General features: G+C 45.1%; 1 protein-coding gene across 1 annotated transcript; it reads right to left on the bottom strand.

Moving 5' to 3' along the window:
• Window positions 1-14143: 14143 nt before the first annotated feature.
• On the bottom strand, window positions 14144-21204 carry DLX4 (distal-less homeobox 4). Its single transcript, XM_036753635.1, has 3 exons — window positions 20907-21204; window positions 15977-16173; window positions 14144-14374 (listed from the first exon to the last, which is right to left on the bottom strand). Exons 1-3 carry the CDS (start codon window positions 21202-21204, stop codon window positions 14144-14146), a joined length of 726 nt encoding a protein of 241 aa, XP_036609530.1.
• Between the last annotated feature and the right edge of the window lie 203 nt (window positions 21205-21407).

Here is a 21407-nt window from a genome sequence, read left to right as displayed (position 1 = left end):
CCTATTAGGTACAGAGATAGGCAGCAGGGCATACTGGAGAAAGGGCTGACCTTGGAATCAAGCAGATCTGAGGCCTGCTTCTGGACACATTCTGACTGTGTGACCCCAACAAGTGACTTAACCTCTCACTGCCTCCAGGAAGCAACTCCAAGATTTTAACTTGCACAACAAGTGCAGATCTACGTTGGTAAACAGTTTTCCTCACCAAGATTTCTCTAGACCAATGAAACCACAGATCTAGTAGGGGAAAAAAAGTGTACAGGGAACAAGAGATATAAAAATCAATAAGTTGGTATCTTCCTTCATGACACTTATGGTCTAACAGACATGTACACAAATAGGAATGATATATTTTGCAAAACAGATATAAATACAAAGGAGGGGTCCAAAAGACATTTGAATGAGAAGAAATCACTTCTGATGGGGTGGGAATGGGGGGACCAGGGAAGTGCTGGGGAAGTCAGTGAAAGCTTCAAGGAGGAGAGAGGAATCTCAGTCAGTTCTTAAGAAAAGCAAAGGAAGGAGGGGTTGATTCTAGACACAAGGGGATAGAACAAGCCAAAGCACAGAGATAGGAGTGGACAGGGTGAGAAAAGGGGATGGGAAGTAGTTCAACTTGGAAAAAATGCCATATCAGGGTAGCAGTATGAAATGAGACCAGAAAGGAAGGTTGGTGCCAGGCTTGGGAGCTAAGCTCTAAAAGATCTCGCTCCTTTGACTTCAAATTCAGTTTTCTCACCATGAAACTGAGTTTATTTATTACTTTCTGTAGGGGAAGGGAGGCAAAGGGGAGGGGGAAGACAACCTGGGTCAAAGGTGAGCAGGGCATTGAATGCCAGGATTAAGAGCTGGCACTTGATTCAGTAGACAATGGGAAGCCACAGAAGGCATTTGATCAGAGGAGTGCAGTGATCTAATTTGTGCTTTAGGAAGATTCTTTTGGCTGCTTCCCATGGATTGGGCAGGAGGAAAGAGGAAGACCAATTAAGAGCCAGTTTTAATAGTTTAAAGAAAAAGTGACTACAGCTTGAACTAGGGTGGTGGAGAAGGGAGTAAAACTTAGGGGGCACGTGTTGTTTAGTTTTGTGGACCTGCTTTCTCCCTTCCTTTTCTTCTTTCTTTCTTTCTTTCTTTTTTAACTCTGTCGTGAGGGATGGCTCACTGGAAAAGGGAAGGGATGAGATGTTCAGAAATAAGAGTGATAAAACTATATCAGTATAAATTTTAAAGAAAATCAAAGGAGAGATTTGAAAGCTATAAAGGTGGAATTGACAAGATGTTGGTAGTTGATGAAGAAGAGAGAAGAATCAAGGAGGAACCCAGAATTTGAGCCTGGATGGTTGGGAGGATGGATGGTAATGCCATTTTCAGAAATAAGGTTAGCAAGAGGAACAGGTTTGGAGAGGAAGACTAGACTGTTGAACTTGAGCTGCTCATGGGAGAGTCACCCACTGATCAGTTAAAAAAGTGGGTCTGGAGATTTTGGAGTTATCTACATAGAGGTAACTGAATCCATGGAAGTAGATGAGATAGCCAAGGGAGATGGTGGAGAAAAGTTACATGTAGGGGACTCTCACACATAGAGTAAGAGCAACTAGGGAGGGGGACAGAGGAGGAGGCTGTTGGAGAGCTAGCAGCAGAAGCATGAGAGAAAGTGTTATTAACTAGGGGTACAGAGGAGGTTGACCCAGAAAAGAGTATGCGTAGTAAGTGACACAAGCTGATCTCTGAAGGAAGCTAGGCATTCTGGGTGGCAGAAATAAGGAGGGAGTGCATTCTGGACATAGGAGCCCAACCATGTAAGGGCATGAGGTGGGGGGTGTAATGTCCCACAGTATAGTTGAGAAACACCAACATTCCAGTTTGACTGGAATGGAGCTTGTGTGAGGCGAGGTAAGGGGTGGGGGTGGGGGGGTGGGGGTCTAACACGAAATAAGCCCGGAGCTGGATTGTGGAAGGCTTTAAATAGCTTGCTCAAGAGTTTGTAGTTTATCCTAACATCTCTTCCAGGTCTGTCCCCACCCCACCTCTGCTTCTAATGCCTTTCCTCCCTATTTTGTGTTTAATTACTTTGTATTTATTCTCTTGTCTCTCTTGTTAGAATGTAAGCCCTTAAAGAGTCGGAACTTTTCATTCTTTGTATAAGTATCCTCGGCACTTAGCCCGGTGGCTGGCACGTGGCAGGTGCTTAATAAATGATTGATTGATGCTGGGGGCTATAGGGAGCCATTGAAGGTTAGTGGCGGGGACTGGAATTCAAACCCAAGTCTATCCAGATTCCAGATCCACATTTCCACTCTACTATTTCCTTTAGGGCTCTTTCTAGTCCCTAAGGTTGTACCATTAATTAAAAAAAAAATCTGCTTCTTCCTTATCTCTGGATTTCAGAACTACCCCTACCCCCTCAATCCCCATTCTACACTACACATCTACATAGAAAAGGTGTAGCATGTGCCCTGGATTTGTGGAGAGAACTTGGATTTGAGCTCTGGCTCTGTGACCTTGGATAAGTCACTTAACTTCTCTGGGCCTCAGTTTCCACATCTGTAACATGAATAGGTTGGATTATATGACATCTAGTCTCTCTTCCAGTTCTAAAGGTGATGAACAATAGTACTGCTGCCTCCCATCCTCTTCATGCCTCCATCTTTGTCCAATTTGGCTTATTCTTAGTGGGAAAATTCCCTGCTGCCTGGAAAAGAGTTAATGCCTGGGTTACTCTTTCCTTTTCTTCAGCAAATACTAGAAGGAGAAAAAAAGAAGTTGCTTTTAAAGGGAGTTGAAGTGATTCAGAGAATCCCTGAGGATGGAAGGAGGGCTGAGAGAGTTTATGGTTTCAACCTGAAGGATTGAGGCTTAACACCCAAAAAGGCTGTGAAAGAACAGAATAAATGGCTTAGGAAGAGGGAGCATCATCAAATCCCTTGGAGTGAAAACTCTGATTTTCTGCAATCCTCCCTGGGTGCATTAGACACCCTTTATGGAGGTGCAGAATGGGCAAGATGACCCAGGGTCTGTCTTATTATTGAGGAGCCTATGACTTTTACCTGCTCCTGGTACTCCACTCACCTCCAGGTTCTCTTTCCACCTCTTCCTATTCTCCTTCCTGCTTTGAATTCCATGGGCCCCCTTCCCCTGGGAACATGCTGACTCTTAGAGGTCATGTCTATACAGGCTCCAATTATCTGGATGATATCCCAGGGAATTGGGCAAGTCTCGTATAAAATCCTAAGCAGCCACCACCCCTGAGACAAAAGTGAGGACTGGGTTTGAGTAACTTGCTTCTATAGCCATGTAGACTCTGCCCCCCATCATCTCTCCCCACCTCCTGTAATAGGTTTAGGGGACTGGTGGGAGGTGAGTAGGGGGAGGTGTAGCCCTGTCCCTTGAACACCCCTCCACTTCTATATTCCCCCTTTTCCCACCTGCAAGTAATTTAGGAAATGAACTGGTAGTTAAGATTCCATTGTGGACTCAGCTGCCCCCAAATCCCCACAGATCTGTGTGTATTTGGGGGCCCCTCCCCTAAGACCCCCTTGCCCTCTTTCGTCTTCACAGCAGCAAATTACTTGTAATTATCTCACATTGAAAAGCCTTCAGGAGCTGCTCCCAAAATTGCTTTAATTGAATCTCATTTTAGTGTGTGTGTGGGGAGGGTGAGGATGGGGGTCTGGGGTGGGGTGAGAGTCTTTGTCTTAAAATAGCATATGGGAAGGGGGGGAGAGGATCAACACAGTCCCAAATGAGATGAGAGAACCCAAAGACTTCTCCAATGTCAAACACTCTCTAGTTTAAAAGAAAATGCCAATTGTTCCTTTCTCCTTAGCTTATCATCTGCATATGCAAACAAGCCATGTATTGGTTGATACTCCTCTCTCTCCTTCTTAAAGCTTTGGGTTCTCTAACAAAATGGTTTCTGGAGTGCTTGTTGGTTGTATTTTTTTCCTCAACCTTCCTCTCCCTCCTGACCCCAAGGGAATAGATCTATATAAGCCAGAGGAAAGTAGGATTTGGATATAGATAAATTAAGCTGATCACCTCACTACATCCTTTCTCCTTCACCCTGAAAATTCTTCTATTGAGATGTCCACATGCCTAGTCACCATCTATAGAACCCTAGGGTTCTCCTTTCTGCACACTGAGAGCCTTGGACTTTTAATGGGCCAAAGCAGTATGGGCACCTAGAACCAGGAAGAAGTTAGGAGTCAGGAAAGCCATTATGAGACTCTCAATTTCAGGGCTGTAGTAGCTCCAAGTTGGCTGATTCCCTTTTTGGAGGCAGTGGAAATGGGGGGAGGGCAGAGAGGAGGGGGACGACTTGGATTCAGGCACTTGAATTCAAATCCTAATTACTTGTCTGGTCTTGGGTCAATCATTATTTAGCCTCTTTGTGCCTCAGTTTTCTCAACTGTCAAATGAAGTGGGTGGACTAGATGTCCTTGAAAGGTCCCTGCCATCTCTAACTCTGTGGTGCTATGATCTCTCAGGCCTTCAGTTTCCTTGTCTATAAAATGAAGGCAACTGGACGAGAAGGTACCTTCCTTCTTTAGCTCTTTGGAGCCAAGGGGCGTGATTGTGAGGGGAGTGTGTGCAGGAACCTGTCAGTGAGTACACCAGATTGGTTGGGAGGAGTAATACTCTCTTCGCTACTTAATTTTACAGCCTCTGCTGTTGTTTTAACGATGAGTTGCATGTTCGGCTGTCCAATTAATCTCAGCTTTGGAGGCTTTCCGAGAGCCAGTGGTAGATTTTATCTTGAGACCTGTGGAAAGAGATGCCTCCAACCTGGAATGGGGAGCTGATGTTATCGGCCTCCCATGGAGAGAGTGAGGGACCTGCTGAAGTTTGCGGGTGCAGGGGTAGAGGAGGGGGTGTGGGACAAAGAAAGGAAAGGGGGAGGTTGAGGCAAAGAGCCTTCTCCCTTTGGCTTCTCTTCATTTCTCTGCTCCTGCCCACAGTCCTCTCTCTGGGTAGCTTAAAAACTAATTTGGGATTGACCAAAGGAGGGGGAGGGAGGGGCAGGGAGGGGAGGTAGTATGGTGGAGTTGGGGGTCATAGAGACAGTCCTCCCTAATTCTCGGATGAAGGGGTCTTCAGGGGTCTGGACAATCTCTGTTTCCAACAGCTCTAGGTCTGTCCATGAACAGGGAGATGAAAAATTACTAGCCCTTATCTACTCTTGACCCGTGTCTCTTGAATCATTCTTCTATTTCCATGAGATGCTGGGTCCTTGCTCTCCTACTTCATCTAGGTGTGGCTTTTAGGGGAGTGATTCCCTGCATCTCCCAGGGAGACCTCAAATCAGAGTATTAGGTCTGGGAAGAACCAGTCCATATTGACTTTGGATGTGTCTCATTCGATCCTGGGATTTATCGGTGAAGGGAACCTTAGGGAGCATCTATTCTAACCTTTTCCTTTTACAGAGGATCAGAGAGATGAAATGCTCAAACTCCACATACATATGAAATAACAGAACTGAGATCCAAACCCACATCTTCTGCTTCTAAATTTAGGGCTCTTTCAATGGCATCATACTGTCTCTCTTAAGGTCTTTGACACTGATTGTGTGACAGGGAAGACAAGGGCACAGGACCACCCAGCATGGCGTGCCCACTTCAGAGAAGGTACTGTGCTCTATGAGCAAAGCAGAATTGAAGTAGCTCAAAAGAAATAAGAGATGCACAAATTTGGAGAATCCACCCCAGATATTCACATGGCCTATTTGTGCTCAACCTGTGGTAGAACATTCCGAGCCCGTATTGGCCTGATCAGCCACAGTCGAATACCCTGTAACTTGATTCTAGCATAGTGATGTCATTTTGGTCCTCTTCGAGAATGAAGGACAACAACAGCTACCACTACCTGTTGGACAAAAAAAGAAGCCCCACAGGTTGGAGATATCAACCCTTTTCATTCCCCATCAGTCAGGGGCTGAATGGTTAGTACCCATGACTCAGATTTCATCTGGGTTAAACATCTGCCATTATTCACACCTGAGTTTTAATTCCATTCAATTCGACAAAAATTTATTATTTGGTTGTTACCATGTATAAAGACAAAAAACAGCGCTTCCTAAACCTCCCTGCTGCATGCCCCGCCCCAGCTTACATCATCCTGAGTGTGGGGGTGGGGAATACAGCTTGTATATGAATAAGGAAATACATAAAGTAATATAAAGTAAATTTGAAAAAGGAAAGCATGCTAATAACCAGGGAATCAGTTAACAGCTGGCGGAGGGGTGGGGGATGGGATTCAGGAAAGGCCTGATGTTAAGGTGGTGCCTGAGCTGAGCTCTGAAGGAAGGCTAAGGAGGAAGTGAATTCTGGGTAGTGGGGACAGCCTATGCAAAATCATAGAGATGGAAGATAGCATTTCATAAGTGGAGAACAGAGACTATACAAAAAGGAGTAATATAAAATATAACTGGAAAGATAGGAGGGAGCCAAATTTCAGAGAACTTTAAATGTTAGGTTGATGAATTTCTATTCAGGGAAAGTGGAAGAGAAAAGGAGTAAGCATTTCTGTAACACTACTTAGCAGGCACTCTGCTAAGAAGCACTTTTCACAAATATTATTTGATATTTAGTCCCCAAAAATAGTAAGCCATAAAATGTTATTAAAGGAGACTTTTTAAAAAGTAAGAGGGAGTTGTTAAAGATTTTGGGATAAGTGATAATATGAGCATGTCTGCATTTTAGGAACATCAGTTTGACAGCTGTGCAGAAGACAAATTGTAGAAAGAAGAGATTAGAGGCAGGAGGACCAGTTGGAAGGCTATTGCAGAAGTCCAGACGAGAGATGATGAGGGACTGCATTGTCCTATTGGCCAAATAAGAAAAAATGGGAGGCCAGTTCAATCAGTACAAGATTTGTTATCCGGTGTCTTGTCCTACCTGTGGGATGTATCTTTACCAAGCCCCTCCCTCAGACACTAATTTTTTTCTTATTATCATTTCTCCCTTCCCTAAGAGTGGCCCCATAAAATATGTTTTGCATAATTGCACATGTATAACCTATATCAAATTGCTTATTAACTCAGGGAGGGGAAAGGGAAGAGAGGGAGAGAATCTGAAACTCAAAATTTTACAAAACGAATGCTAAAAATTGTTTTTTGCATATAATTGGGAAAAATTCAAAATAATTGGTGGGGGGAGACAATTGAGGTTTGCCCAGGATCACACAGCTAATAAGTGTCTCAGGCTAGATTTGAACTCAGGTCCTACCTGACTCAAGATTGGTGCTCTCTCCACTGTGCCATCTAGATGTCCCCAAATATTTTTTCAAAGAGTAGACCCCATCTTACCCCATATCAACCACCACAGGCCATCATTATTTCCCAAGATAGCCCTATCTGCTCCCCAGCTGTTTCTTCTTGTAGGAGAAAGAGACCTGATATGAACCAAGATGGAAAAATACTGGAATAAGTTGCACGACACCTGGGAATACTGGCCTTTTTTGTACTATAGGGGGAAAAGTGTACTCAGAGTATTAATTTGGGCCTAAGGCTACTGTGGAACAAGGGCCAGGCCTACATTACTGGTTGGCCAGACACTGTGTAGCATTTCTCACTGGAGCATTTGGAACTGAGGAGATCATTGGAATATTCTAGTTCAGGATTCCGAGCCTCAACTTCTACAAGGAAAAGAGAGAAGTATAGAGGGAAGAAGCTTACTTGAGGGAAGGGAGAAAGTACCAAAGTGTTTAAAAGAAACAGGAAAGGGTACAGTAATAATTTGTCCCATTTCTGGGTGACTCGAGTCAGGAAGAAAGTTCATCAGACCATCTATAGTTCCAGGATTTTCCCCTAAAATGACCAAACCCATTTTGAACTGTCCTTTGTCACTTTCAAAAGTAAAGGTGGGAACAAAGGCTGAAGGGAATATGGGAGCATCTTCAAGTATATTTAGGAAGAGTTGTTTTGTGGAAAAGGAATTAGGATGATAAATTTAGAGCTGGAAGGGACCTCAGAGGCCATTAAGTTTAACTATCTCATTTTATGGATGAGGAAACTGAGGCCCCAGAGAGATGAAGTGATTCTCCCAGGGTCCCACAGCTAGTAAGGGTCTAAGGCAGGATTTGAACTTGGGTGCTCCTAATTCTATACCTAGCACTCTAGGTCTGAGAGAATAGAACTAAGAGAAATGTGTGAATATAGGAAAGATAGGTCTGTTCAATTTTTAAAAAGCCAATTTCCTAATAACTAGAGCTACCCCAAAACAGAATATAGGCTGTCAAGTGAACTTCCTGTCCCTGGACATGTTTAAGCAAAGCTTGGAGGATCGCCTAGCTGTCCGGGTGTGAGGGGATTCCTGTGTGGGATGGGAGGTTGATCCTTCCCACATCACCAAAGTTCAGTAATTCTACGAGCTCAGAGAATTCTGGGGTCAGACTATGGGTGAAAGCAACCCAGGTAACCGCCCCATTGCTGGACAATGTGATATCTACACCAGCAATCTCCAAGTGTGGTTTCATAACACCCTGTCAAGTATCCCTACAGATGACACAACATGCCAGATTCTCTAAACTGAAGTCAATTCATTGGTGGTATAAACATGTATATTAATTACATTCTCTTGTTCTGATCTTCCTTTTATGTCTCAGTGTTGCATGGAAGTGACCCCAGTTTCCTAAAGACTGTGCCCATGAAACCCAGACACTGCTAGACTCAGGTCTTGCTAAGTCAAATAGACCCAGTGACAAACTGTCAATTGAAAACTGGCCTAGTTAAAGTGGGAAAGGGCCCTCATTACTTTGGCCACAGAGTGATGAATTTTTTTGACCACAGCAACTCACGAAGACTTACTAAGACAGAGAGGGGTTGGGAACCTATACCAGCAGGGAAAAAAAGTATTTACCTAGCTGGAACGATCTTTAGTAAGATATATCTGCTGTACTATTTTGGGGATGGGTTAGGGAATTCAAACAAATACCTTCAGAATGGATTGTGAGCTCATAGACCTAGGGTTGGGAAGGGCCTCTAAGGCCAGCTAGTTTCACTCCCTCATTTTAAAGCCCAAGGAGTTAAGGAATTTGCCCCAAGTCAGGCGGCAGTAAAGGTAAGAGATAGGATTGCCTCCTCCCAGGTGAGAGGCAATGTGGTGTAATGAACAAAGAAAACATGGAGACCTGGATTCAAGTTTCACATTTAGACAAGTCCCCTGACCTTCTATTTCTTTTTTCCCCCCACTTAATAGTATTTTTTTTCTAATTGACCTCTTATTTCTCTAGGCAGTTCTTTAAGACTCTTAAAAATTGCAGCTCTTTAAGGTTGCTGAGAAGGTACCAACCTGCATTGGTAGAGGGATCTTCCTCATCTGGGAGTTCCCAGTGACAACAAAGGTTGGGTCCTAATCCTCTCACTCCAGAGCCAATGGTTTTTCCACCACACTGAGCCCCCTTCATTTTACACATGAGGAAACTGAGTCCAATACATGTTAAATGACTGACTACATAGACAATAAGTAACAGAGTAAGAATTCAAATCCAGGTCCTCTGATTCCAAATCTAGGGTCCTATCCATTGTGCCACCTTCCTTTTACAACTACAAAAAGAAAATAGTCAATGTGTCAACAGGATCTCAGAATACAAGAGATAAACCTCTCCCACAGGAACAAAAAAAAATCTAGATTGTCAAGAGAAATAATAATAATTTTAAAAAGATGGAAATGAACTATGTTATAAAGTAGTAATCATCAAAACTTTTTGGCAAAAGGTTTTGGTCAAAAGATGGAAAAGTTCATCAATGGAATGGGCTAGACAAGGAGAAGCAGAAATAATGTAAGAATGCAATGACCCAGTGTTCAATAAACCCCAAACCATAGATTACTTTGGAAAGAATTCTCTATGCCACAAAGATTACTGGGAAAACTAGAAAGCAATCCAACAGAAATTAGGTTTAGACTAACATCTTACACCTTAAGCCATAATAAATTGAAAATGGCTATGTGACTTGAATGTTAAAAGATCCTATCATAAAAAATTATGAAAGATTATATAGGGACAGCTAGGGGGCATAGTGGATAAAGTAGCCATCCTAGAATCAGGAGGATCTGAGTTCAGATCCAGCCTCGGATACTTACTAGCTGTGTGACCCTGGGCAAGTCTTCAAGGAAAAACAATTATATAGCTTTCATAGCTATTGCTTAGGAGTAAAATCTTAATCAAACAAGGAATGGTTAACCACAAAAGACATATTAAACGATTTTGATTACATAAAATTGGAAAACTTTTGCCCAAATAAAAGTAACGCAACCAGAATGAGACAGAAAGCAGTTGACTGTTGGGGTGTGGGTGTGGGTGGAATCTATTTATCAAATATCTCTGATAAGCATCTGATATCCCAGATATGTACACAACTGCAGAAATATAGATCCGAAAGCTATTCCCCAGAACATAAGTGGTCAAAGGAGATGAATATATAATTCTCAAAAGAACTGCATAATAATCCCTATTATCAACCACACTTCCTAGAAAAGGGGCATCAAGGCTTGAAAAGTCACAAAGATGGTGGTTGACATACCACCTCTTTTGATTTAATAGATTGATAGATATTTATAGATATTGCTTTTATCTTTTTTTAATTCTCTATTATGAATTAGCATATTTTCTTTTAATGTTATTGCTTTTTGCTTTTCTTCTTCTAGATTGTCTTTCACTTCTGCATATTTACATTCCCAATCTATTGTTCTCTCTTTTCTTTCTTTGGTGAGGCTTGCCATGGGAGATTCGAATTTTTCTATTCTGTCCATTATTTTCACTGTGCAGGTCATAAATTCTGCTCTCATAATCCTCATTTCTCTTTTGAGACACTCAAGAACAGTCTATTGAGGTTCCATGTTCTCTTCAAATTCCACATAATCTTCTATCTAATCAAGTGTTGGATCATTTTCCTTTGATTTGCAATATTTGTTCATCAGTGCCAGAACTCATTTGCTAGATCTAGAGTCCATATTTCCTACTGTCATTACTGGCTTTGCTGCTGATTTATCTGTGTGTTCAATGTCTTCGAATTTTCTTCTTCCTAAAATCTTTGTTAAGTTCAGTCTCTCCCCCTCCTCCTTATTCTCTCTAATCCTCACTTTCTGACTCCATCCCCTCTGTGGTTTTCTTGGGGGTTGGATCTCACAACATCTCAGTTTCCTCCCATGAAGGGCCATTCATAGTTCATCAGCCTAGGTCTCTGTCCCAACTGACTTCTGGGTGGTCAATACCAGCCCAGCTAGATGCTATGCTCCTTCCTTCATCCTTGGTTAAGTACTGCACCCCCTCTTTCCATATGTATTGAGTGTCTTGTCGTAATATCCTGTCCTGTTCTCTCTGTTCTTTAGTTCCTTGCCCCAGCAGTTCAGATGCTGTAGTACTGTGCTACAGGGTTGTTGCCTCCAGCAGGCTTTTGTCCCTGACAGGGTATGGCTGCCTGACTGCCATGTTGAAGCTAAGGCAAATTTCTGCAGCCTAGAGCTGGGGCCTCTATGGTACGGGAAAGAGAGAGGAGGGACCAGAGTGTAGAAGTGGGTTGTTACGATTGAGCAGGTATAACCTGTATCAGACTGCTTGCCATCTTGGGGAAAGGGGAGGGGAGGGAGAAAAATTTGAAACTCAAAATCTTATTAAAAATGAATGTTGAAAGCTATCCTTACATGTAATTGGGAAAAAAAATACTATTTACCCCCAAAAAAGGGGGAAAAAAAGCTTGTGTCCTTGGTCTGCTATTGCAGCCTCCAGGCTTGGAAAGGGAAGGGGGGAGGAGTCTGAGATACTGAGGTCAACTCAAGGTCATGGGTTTGGATTGTTGTGGATATTTTCTTTAGCTTTCTTTTGGATTCTGAGTGTCTTAGATCATGAGGACAGAAGTTGGTTTTTTTTTTAATCTTTGCTGCATAATTGTTTGTGAGACATTTGAGTGGTCATGGAGATCAATAAAAATGTCTATTCCTCCATTCCACTGCTTCTGTGATCTAGAAGTTCTCTAAGAGATGGTTCTCTCAGAGGGTTGAGGGAGGGATAACAGTAGGTAATGTTGGGGATGTAAAAACAAAAGATATCAGTAAAATTTTATTTTTTAAAGGATATTTCTTCCTCATTTTACAGCAGAAGTAGTACTGTATATTGTAGGGAGGTTTATTGTTTGCAGGCAGGACACAGTGGCCTTCAAGGTCACTTCCAACTCTTCTGTTCTGTGATTCCATGAAGGTGACGCCAACTGAAGGGAAGACTTACCTAAGGTGACATGGTTTCAGAGTGAGGATTCAAAGAGTGGGTTATATCAGTGACTTACTTTGCCAAATGGGTGGCTAGATTATGCAGTGGATGGAGCAGAGGGTCAACCTGGCCTCAGACACTTACTAGCTGTGTGACCCTGGGCAAGTCACTTCACCCTGTTTGCCTTAGTTTCCTTATCTGTAAAATGAGCTGGAGAAGCAAATGGCAAACCCACTCCAGTGTCTTTGCCAAGAAAACCTCAAATGGGGTCACAAACACAACTCAACAACAACAAAAACATTGTCAAAGTGATCTTGGACAGAGATGTCAGACACAGCCCAAACCAGATTAAAATGTAACTGGAAAATATTGAACAAAATAAATAGAAATACAATGAAACATAGATAATATTACACTGAAAAACTAAGTCAATATGTGGTCTGCAAGGATCCTTATGGACGGACGGATCAGTGGCCCAGTTTCTATCTGAGTTTGACACCATTGATCTGGATAAGTCAAGTCCAGGTGAGGAGGTTTATCAACTATTTTGCCTGAAAAATCTGGGGACAATCCAGAGGGAACCTGAGAGACAACGCCCACAACCTCTGAGAAACTGGAAAAACTCAGGACCAGAGCAAGAAGGGTTTATTGCAAACTTTAATCATTTAAGGCTGCTAGGGGTAAAGACATGGGATCTCAGGGAGTGGCTGGCCAAAAAGGGAGTTTAGGTCAGAAGGACCCCATCTAGGCCCTGGGGACCCAAATTCTCTTCAGAACAGCAGATGCCCTTTATAAAGAAAAGAACTTTTCCTTAAACCCAAGGGCAGTGTCCCCACAGGCAAAACAGAACCGGGCTGTAAGGATCTGCATAATCTACACCCAGAGGCAATTATCTAGGTAACCTACCCCTCTTCTTTCCCTTCCCCCAGCCACCTCACTCCTTCCCCTCCCCCGCCCCAACCCATAGCTTCATCCCGATTTGGCCCTAAGGACTCGGACTTCTCATTTTGTGGACAGTTTTATTTTTAAGGGGCTAGGTGGGAGGGTAAGTGCTTAATAAATACTTGTTAAATTATCTGGATAATTAGCCCCATTCTGTACTTGAAATGTGTAGACACATACCTGGGAGGGAGGAGAGCTTATGGAGGCAGTGAATGAATTATCCAGCTGTTAGGCTTACAGTTTAAACTCTTTAAACTCTGTTTCTTGGGGCCTGGTACAGAACTGGCATAATTAACAAGATAATCTGTCCTTGAATTCCTCCCCCTACCCCAAGAACCTGCTTCCCATTCCCTTGAAATCTTCAGACCATGGAGGCTAACATGAGTTTCTTGTCATTTTTAGGATTGAAAGTGTTAGCTACCTACCTCTCCCCCATCTCACAGCCAAAGGCAGGGAAGGTACAACTGGCAAGGGGGTTGGAGGGTAGTTACTGACTGTGGCAACCTGGCTTTACTCCCACGTTTGGTGTTGCAGTAGTCTGTCCGAAGGGAGAGGTGGGCCAGACAGGTGGCTGGCCTTCGGTCATATGATTAGGTTAGGGGAGGTAAGGAGGAGCCTGGACAAATGAGCCTAGCTCTGCCCCAATGACATTCAAGAGGATTTCCTCCCTCCCCCCACCCACCAAGTCATAAGCCAACCCAGCCACCATGTTGGCTTCTCTCCTCGGCATTTGTTTGTCCATTTGGAAGGAGGTGACCAAACCCAGCTGGAGAGGGAAGGGGATGGTGTTCAGCTTCAGGTCTGTCTGGAGAGGGGGGTGGTTGTCTGGTGAGGGTGAGTTAAAATGTGTCCATTTTCACTCCAAACCTCCCTCTCTCCTCCAGCTACGTTTCCTCCCCTAAAACCTATCTGGAGCTATTTTCCTCCAAGGACCCGGAGAGGAATGGGTGAGCTGGGTCCAGTCATATGGGAAGCATGGAGTACCCACCCCTTCTCAGACTCACATCATCTGGGGTGCTGTCAGAGCATCTTGGGGATGCTGCTGCTGGTACCAGGTCCCAAAGTTGCTGACATAGCCCCCAGGAGGCAATGTCCTGGACCCCCCCCACAGTGAGGGGAGGGGTGGGGACAGGGCTGGGAGGGCCCCCAGAAGCTCCCCTTCTTGACTGCCAGACCCCTGCTTCATGATCTTCTTATATTTTGAACGTTTGTTCTGAAACCAGATCTTCACCTATTGGGTAAAAGGAGGAGAAGAAACGAGTCAGGAGGGAGGGATCTCCTAAGTCCTTCCTACATCCCAAAGATCAGACTTTGTGGGTGGAGTGGGATTAGAACCCTTCCCATGCAGGCTAAATGCATTCAATTCAATTCGACTCAACCAACAAACATTAATTGGCTACCATGCCAATATATGAAAAGCAGCCTGATATAATGAATGGAATTCTAGCCTTGGAGTAGGACAAAGCTGGGTTCAAATCTCTACTGTGACCTTCTTAACTGTATAACCATGGGGCAAACTGCTTAACCTTTCAGAGCTTTAGGTAAGTCTCTATAACCATACATTTTAGACAGCTTTATAGTGTGCCTTAGTAGAAGTTGTTTCAACACTGAAGGACTCTTAAATTCCTTCGCATTAAGTGGAAGGCACTGTGTTAGGGGCTGGGTAAGAGAAAATTAGACAAAGTCCCTACCCTCCAAAAGTTTGAGGTCTACGGTGCGTGTAGAAATTAATATAATAAAAATGTTCAACGTCGTGACAAACAGGTCCAAAGGAAAACCTATGCAAAATTAGCGGAGGGAGAGATTACTTCCAGCTTGGAGGATGAGGGTGGATCAGGAAGGCTTCGTGGAAGAGATGGTACTTAAAATGAAGCCAGAAAGAAGGGAAAGATTTAATAAGTGGAAATGGGGTTGGTGGGAGGAATTCTCCTAACTGTCCCATGGACACATCTTATACATAATAGCACTATTATCTATTTTTTTCCCCTATCCAGAAATGCCTTTCTTTCTTGTCTTTGTACCTATTCTTCAAGGCCATCCTGGGGCCACTTCCCTGAACCTAAAAGGCTCTCCCCTCCTCCTGAGGTCCTATGGTATTGTATGCAGTCTCCATCTGGGATTTATCGAATACTACTTGGTATGGTGAGGTTCTGGCCCTCTGAAAGCAGGATGATCACATTACAGTTGTGTCTTCCCAACACCCAGCACAGAATGTATACTCAATAAATGTTGATTGATTATTTGACTAGCAGTCTCTCTTTGAATGTATTTTTTTTTTAATAGTTAGCTGTCTTTTTTTTTTTTTGGTCAGGGGTCTTGGGGTGGGGGCAGTGGGGAAACTAAGGTTGGCCTAACCAGTGGTCGGTCAGCTGCCCCAGTAGTTTGATTTCAGGGACTCCAGGAAGATCTCTCCCTTTCAGCTTCCCAATGAAGCTCCAAATTCTGCCATTAGGAGCCCATGGTTCAGGTTTTGTCTGGCTACTTAAAATGTAAATAACCAGAGTTTAATCACTCATTAAGTCTTGTCATTTATAACTCAGTGTGAACGAGTTTATCAGATCTTTGAGTCACTGCCAAGGCTAGTGAGGGGAAGTGCCCAGAGATGGGAAGGCTTACAGAGATGGAGAAGGCTGGGCCATATTCAGGGCATTGAAGGGGGAGGAGGAGCTGGCTAAAGATAAACTTTGCTTAATGCCCTTTGCCTCCTCATTCCACTCCCTCTTCAAGTCCAATTACTTCCTTTGGGGCTGCATGGAGAACAGAGGAAAGGCAGGGTGGTCTAGGTGGGGCCCCTTCCTCCCCACCCCCCACCCCCAAGGCATCTGGCCCCCACCTGAGTCTGAGTTAGGCCTAGTTGGGCAGCTAACTGAGCCCTCTCTGGAAGGGCCAGGTACTGTGTGTGCCGGAAACGCTGGTTCAGATGTTGAAGCTGTAGGCTGGAATAGATGGTTCTGGGCTTTCGAAGCTTCTTGGTCCTACCATTCAGCTGGAGTCCCTCTGGCTGTGGCAACCCAAGTGGCTTCTCCAGGTCTGATGGATGGGAGAGCAGTAAAAGGAATATTGGTTTCCCAGTACCAGCTATGCAGACTCCTTACTCTCTTGGGCCCAAACATGTTTCTTGGCAGGAGGTTCTCAGAACAGCTCAAGACAGACATTAGGACTCCCAGGGCTCTTCCCCCATGTCCTTAAAGTACCTATTCTTCTCCCAGTCTTTGAACCTCCCCTGCTGTCCCCTAATTCCAGTCAATTCCCTAAATTTCATAGAAATGGGTTTATCTGGAGCCACCAGGAAAACCAATTCCTAATGCAGTCCCTACCCCAAACTCTTGAAAGTGAGAAGGCATGTGGAGAGGTGAGAAAGAAGTCCCAAGACCTAACCTACAGCCAAGGCTGCTTCTAGCCTTCAGGCTGCTGTCATTTCACCATTCACCAGAGCAGATTAGGTATTTATTTTCCTCACTCCAGCAGCAGAGGCCCTTCTGGGATTGAATCTCTGGGAAAGACCACCCCAGCCTTCATCCCACCCTTCATCTCACCCCAGTCCTTTCCTCTATGGGCCTCCAGTTCCAGAGACAGAAAAGGGTGGGGGGGAGTAGATTCCATAGAACCACAGCTTTTCAGAACTGAAAAGGGGGAGTGGACTTGGGAGATTCCACTAGAACCACATTTTATTAGAACCTAGAAGAGACTTTAGCGTCTAATCCCTCTTATTTTACTGAGAAAGAAACTGAGTCTCGGTGGGAGGGAAGGGATTTGACCCAGGACTTCTCCCATCTCACAAAGCCTGCCTGCCTGGGTTCACACTCAGAAAGATTAACTTTCACTCCATGCGGTCATTCCTAGACCCACCTCCCACCCCCCAAAAAAACACTTCCAAAAAAAAATGAGACACTGTAGCAGAGACGGCTTTGATTTGGAGAGAGCTGGATTGCAGGTTGGAGTTTTATACACCAGCCAGATGAGCCAGCTTCTTACGACTTTTATTCCCAGGTTTCTTTAGTGTTTTTTATTATTGGAAGGCACCAAGAACTTCCTTAATCCATTGCTAGTGCTAGGTAAGGTGCTGACCAGTTGTGGGACAGGTACCTGGTGGGCGTCTCTGGGGTACTTTTGTTTTGCACTGTGCTGGGTAGGAGCCCTGACTTTTGTCTGGTGACCCCATAGGAACAACAAAACCCGACCCACCCTTGGCCCCCTTCCTTGGGCTAGCTCCGAGTGAGGCAGCTTCTCTGTCCATAGGGTCACTGTGGTCAGTTTATCCTGGGAAGTGAGCAAAACAAAACATCCCCCCCCCCCCACCATGTCAAGCAAACTCCTCTTCCCTCCTCCCACTCCATTTCTCTATTATTATTAAGGGCCTGGAAGGCACTCTCCCTAAACTCCCAAACCCTGAAGCTCTTTGTAAAACTTAAAGTACCATGTAAAAGCTATTATGGTTGTTGTTCTTATTCTGCCCTTTGTGTGTTCTTTGAATATGTGTTATCTTCGTTTGTCAAGGAATCTCTACGTGCAGCAATTGTGTTTGTGTGTCCCTGTGTGGCAACATCTGGTTGGGTGTCTCAGTAGCTGACCAGGTGTTTTTCTACATGTGTCAGTAGGATAACTGTGTATCTGTGTATATTTCACTGTGTGGTCTCTGACTGAGTCCAGTGAAACATTGCCATTCTGGTCTACATCTGCTCTTCTCCCCACCCCTGAGAGACTGATTTCCTGATGAGGCAGCCTGCCTTCCACCCAAACACTACCAACCACAGCATAGGGTGCCACATTCTCTTGGTAGCTCCTCTTTACTGCTTAGAAAAGCTTTCACCCCAAATTTCCAGAAAAAAAACATTGTTTTATTTTCCTTTCCTCCCCAGACACAGCTTTCTATATTCCATGATTTCTACATGGTCCAGGACAAACAGTAAAGCAGCAATCCAATTTGAACCACCTGTGTGGATATGATTTCTGTGGGTATAATGGGAACACAGGGGGTGGGGAGCTGGGGAGAGAGAGAGAGAGAGAGAGAGAGAGAGAGAGAGAAGCAGCAGAGCTGATCTAAGCATTTCCTCCGGAGTCCACAACCCCAAGAACATGCAGCCAATGTTAGCTCCTACTCTGTCCTTTCCTCTCTCCTGTTTCACTGTCTATACCAGGGCTCTGAATGATTCTCTGGTCCCAGAGACAATCCCTAAAAAATGACAAGTAGTTCAGCCCTAGTGACTGCAAACAATCACTGAGCCTCATTTTAAAAGTCAGCTTCCCTATGCTGGAGGAGCTGCCTCCTGGAAAGTTACCTGAAGCCTCTAAATGAAACCTCCTTGCATTACATCTTGTCACTACAACTCCAAATAGCAAAAGGCAAACTCCTCCTCATAGTCGGGATTACTGCCTTTCCAAAGCAAAGCGGCCTCAAAAACCACTGTCAAAGAGGTCGCCCTTGGAAAGGGGGTGCTACAGAGAGCACCCACTCCAAGGAAAGGGAATACCAAACACCCAGTTTCCAGAACATGGGGTCTGGGTTCCCAGAGAAGTGCAGACTGGAGGTCAGTGAGAAGGAGGAAGGGAGTGAGTGGAGAAAGGAGAAGAGACTCAGTCAGAAATTTTTCTTCGTTGGACCCGGGAGAGAAAAGAGAGCAAGAAAAAAACCACCATCTTTTTTGATTCTCATTCTGTCCTTTCCCAGAGACCTGGACTAAGAGAAACAAGGGAAGGGGGATTGGAAAACCAGTAGAAAACACCAACAGAACAAATCTACAGAGGCACAAGCCCACACCAGTTTTCTTTTTCCAAGGAGGCGGAAAAAACCCACCACCACAAAACTATAATATACCTTTGCTCCACACAGTACAGATGATAGAGAAAAGGGACCATGATTAAGGAGGAACTGAGATTCCTGCCTTCCAGCCCTTCAAACACCACCCTAACTCTTTGGGGGGGTGGGGTGGGGTGGCCAGATCTTTTCAGAAAAGATAGCAGTTGGTGTGTAGGGTCCACAGGGCTGAGCAGAAAGAATTCTCAAAAACTGGAGACTGAAAGAATGGGTGATATAATACCCAGGGTAGGTACTGGAGCCCCTTGGAGACAGGAGAGGATGCCCTGCATGCGGGGGAACATTGACTTGGACAGTAAACTAGAAGGCCTGGATCCTGCCACTAACTTTATATTGTGATCTTTAAAAAGTTGTTCACTATGGGTCTGTTTCCTCCTCTATTGACTGTGAGGGGACTGGACCAGATAATGGGGGGCAGGGGGCTCCCATCACTGAAATTTTACATCTTTAAGTATTTTTACTGAGCTCTATGAGGAAAGGCTGGGCAGAGAAATCCCACTGTCATTGTGTGAAGGATGATGACTTGGTGTATGTCACTGTGGGAGAGTGTCACTGTATAGAAAGCTGGGAGTTAGTGAGTCTAAGATAGACTGAATGGAGGAGATTATCGAGGGTGTGTGTATCATTGTGAGAGTCTAATTGTGGGAGCAATTAGGTACAATTAGGCTCACTCCTGTTAAGGTGATGTGGGGTGTTAACTGTGCAACCAGGTGCATTTACAGGGCATAGGGTATATGTGAGATGGTGTGCAAATATTATGAATTATGTATAGAATATAGAAGTCTGTGTAACTTCGAGGGAGTTGGGACATTATTTCTTTGTGCGTGCAGTTTTATGTGGTCTTTGAATGTTTAAGTGAGATGGCCTGTATTTACCTGCCCTGGGAGTTGCCCTAAATTTTTATTAAGGATGATGGCCCCTCCATCCATCGACGCTCCAATGCTTTATCTACGGTGTTTGTCCACTGTACACCTTTTCCCGACAAGGGATTGATTGAGTCACAGTACTGCTGCTGCCCGGCTCTCCGAAGCCGGGAGAGAGCCAAGAAAATCAAGCATGAGTTTTTCTGCCCGCTGTTTTGGGAAAGGCATAACTCTCACTCAAAGACCTCAAAAGAAGGGTGTAGAGACATATGCCACGGCCCAAAGAGTCAGAGATAGGGAAATACGGGGTGGGGGGGGGAAGAGGAAAAAAGATCTCGATTGCAGACCTCCAGCTCCCTTAATGGCCAAAGCTGTGTCTAAGTCTCTCCCACTTAACCTCCCTCAGAGGAAAATGGATTCTCTTGTCTTTTTTTTTTTTTTTTTTTTGGTTAAACTCGAAGGAACTTGGTGGATGGTGGGGGTGGGGAAAGAATGTCCCAAATGATCCCTCTCTCCACCCCACAAATAATCAGCCCGCTGGCCAGGGAGTGATTTCTCTTAATACGGGTTTAGTGTAAGAACCGCTTGGAAAGACAGTCGCTCTAGGTGTCGAAAGGAGAGGGCGATTCTTTTCTTGGGGAGCTTGCTCTGGATGATGGTAACATAAGCATCTCCCCTCCCCACTTTTCCCCAAAGTATACATCTGGATTGTTTCAGTTTTTTTCTTTACACGTAGGAACACACACATGCCCTGCTGCATGGATTTGGGGGTTGGGGGGACGAGCGGGGAGGGAACGGGCCCGGCTTTACTTAACTGCAAATCGAAACCAGGTCGAACTTGAAAAGAGAGGATCGACCCGCCACCCCTCACCCCTCCTTCCGCCCCAATCCTTTCTTCCTCCCTCCTTCTCTCCCTCCCCCCAAAGCCTAGGTCGAGTCAAATACAAGTCAGATTTCAATCCCGCTATCTGCGCCCAACCTTTTGGAGGGCGAAGTAATGGGGCGAAAAGCAGGTACCGGGGATTCGCCAGAAACGGGGAAACAGTGTAGTCGGATAACCCACTCCCCCGGCGCTTCCGCCTTACCTGCCACCGCCTGCAGACTCACGGCAGGGCCACGGAGATGCAGCGAGGCGGTCCCGGGCTGCTGGTAAGGCAGGTGGGGGCCGCTGGGGGCTGCGGGGCTGACATAAGGGTAACCTGCCGCGCAGCCGTACGACTGCGGAGCTCCCGGGTAGGGCCCCTCGGGGGGCTCAGGGGACGAGGGCTGCAGACCACCGGGGTATGGGGAAAGGGAATGTGGGGGCGGAGGGGCAGGAAGGAAGTCCTGGAAGGCGGCTTTGGAGGCATCGGGTTCCAGGAGGGTGGGGGGCAACGAGGTCATGGTTACAGTGGCCCTGGGCCTAAACGTTCTTGGCACCTGGACCCATGGCCTGGCCAACACCTTCTTCCACCTCCTTCTTCTACCCGTGCCTCCCGCCGCTCTCCCTTCCCCAAGTCCAATGCACCGGGTTCCGACGAGCCTCCCCCACCAGCCCCTGAACTTAAAATCTCGGGGAAAGTCTCTCTCCCACGCCGCCTCCCGCA

The sequence above is a fragment of the Trichosurus vulpecula genome, chromosome 4 (assembly GCF_011100635.1).
Source record: "Trichosurus vulpecula isolate mTriVul1 chromosome 4, mTriVul1.pri, whole genome shotgun sequence".
NCBI lineage: Eukaryota > Metazoa > Chordata > Mammalia > Diprotodontia > Phalangeridae > Trichosurus > Trichosurus vulpecula.
Note: the sequence above shows the minus strand (reverse complement) of the source record. Positions and strands in the feature narration are given on the sequence as shown.

What these genes read in the sequence shown, in the direction of transcription:
- DLX4 (XM_036753635.1), bottom strand. Translation starts at nt 21,204, where the DNA reads ATGACCTCGTTGCCCCCCACCCTCCTGGAACCCGATGCCTCCAAAGCC. An exon ending in GAGTCTGCAGGCGGTGGCAG is followed by an intron (nt 16,174 to 20,906) that starts GTAAGGCGGAAG and finishes CCCATCCATCAG; the next exon opens with ACCTGGAGAAGCCACTTGGG. An exon ending in TAGGCCTAACTCAGACTCAG is followed by an intron (nt 14,375 to 15,976) that starts GTGGGGGCCAGA and finishes TTTACCCAATAG; the next exon opens with GTGAAGATCTGGTTTCAGAA.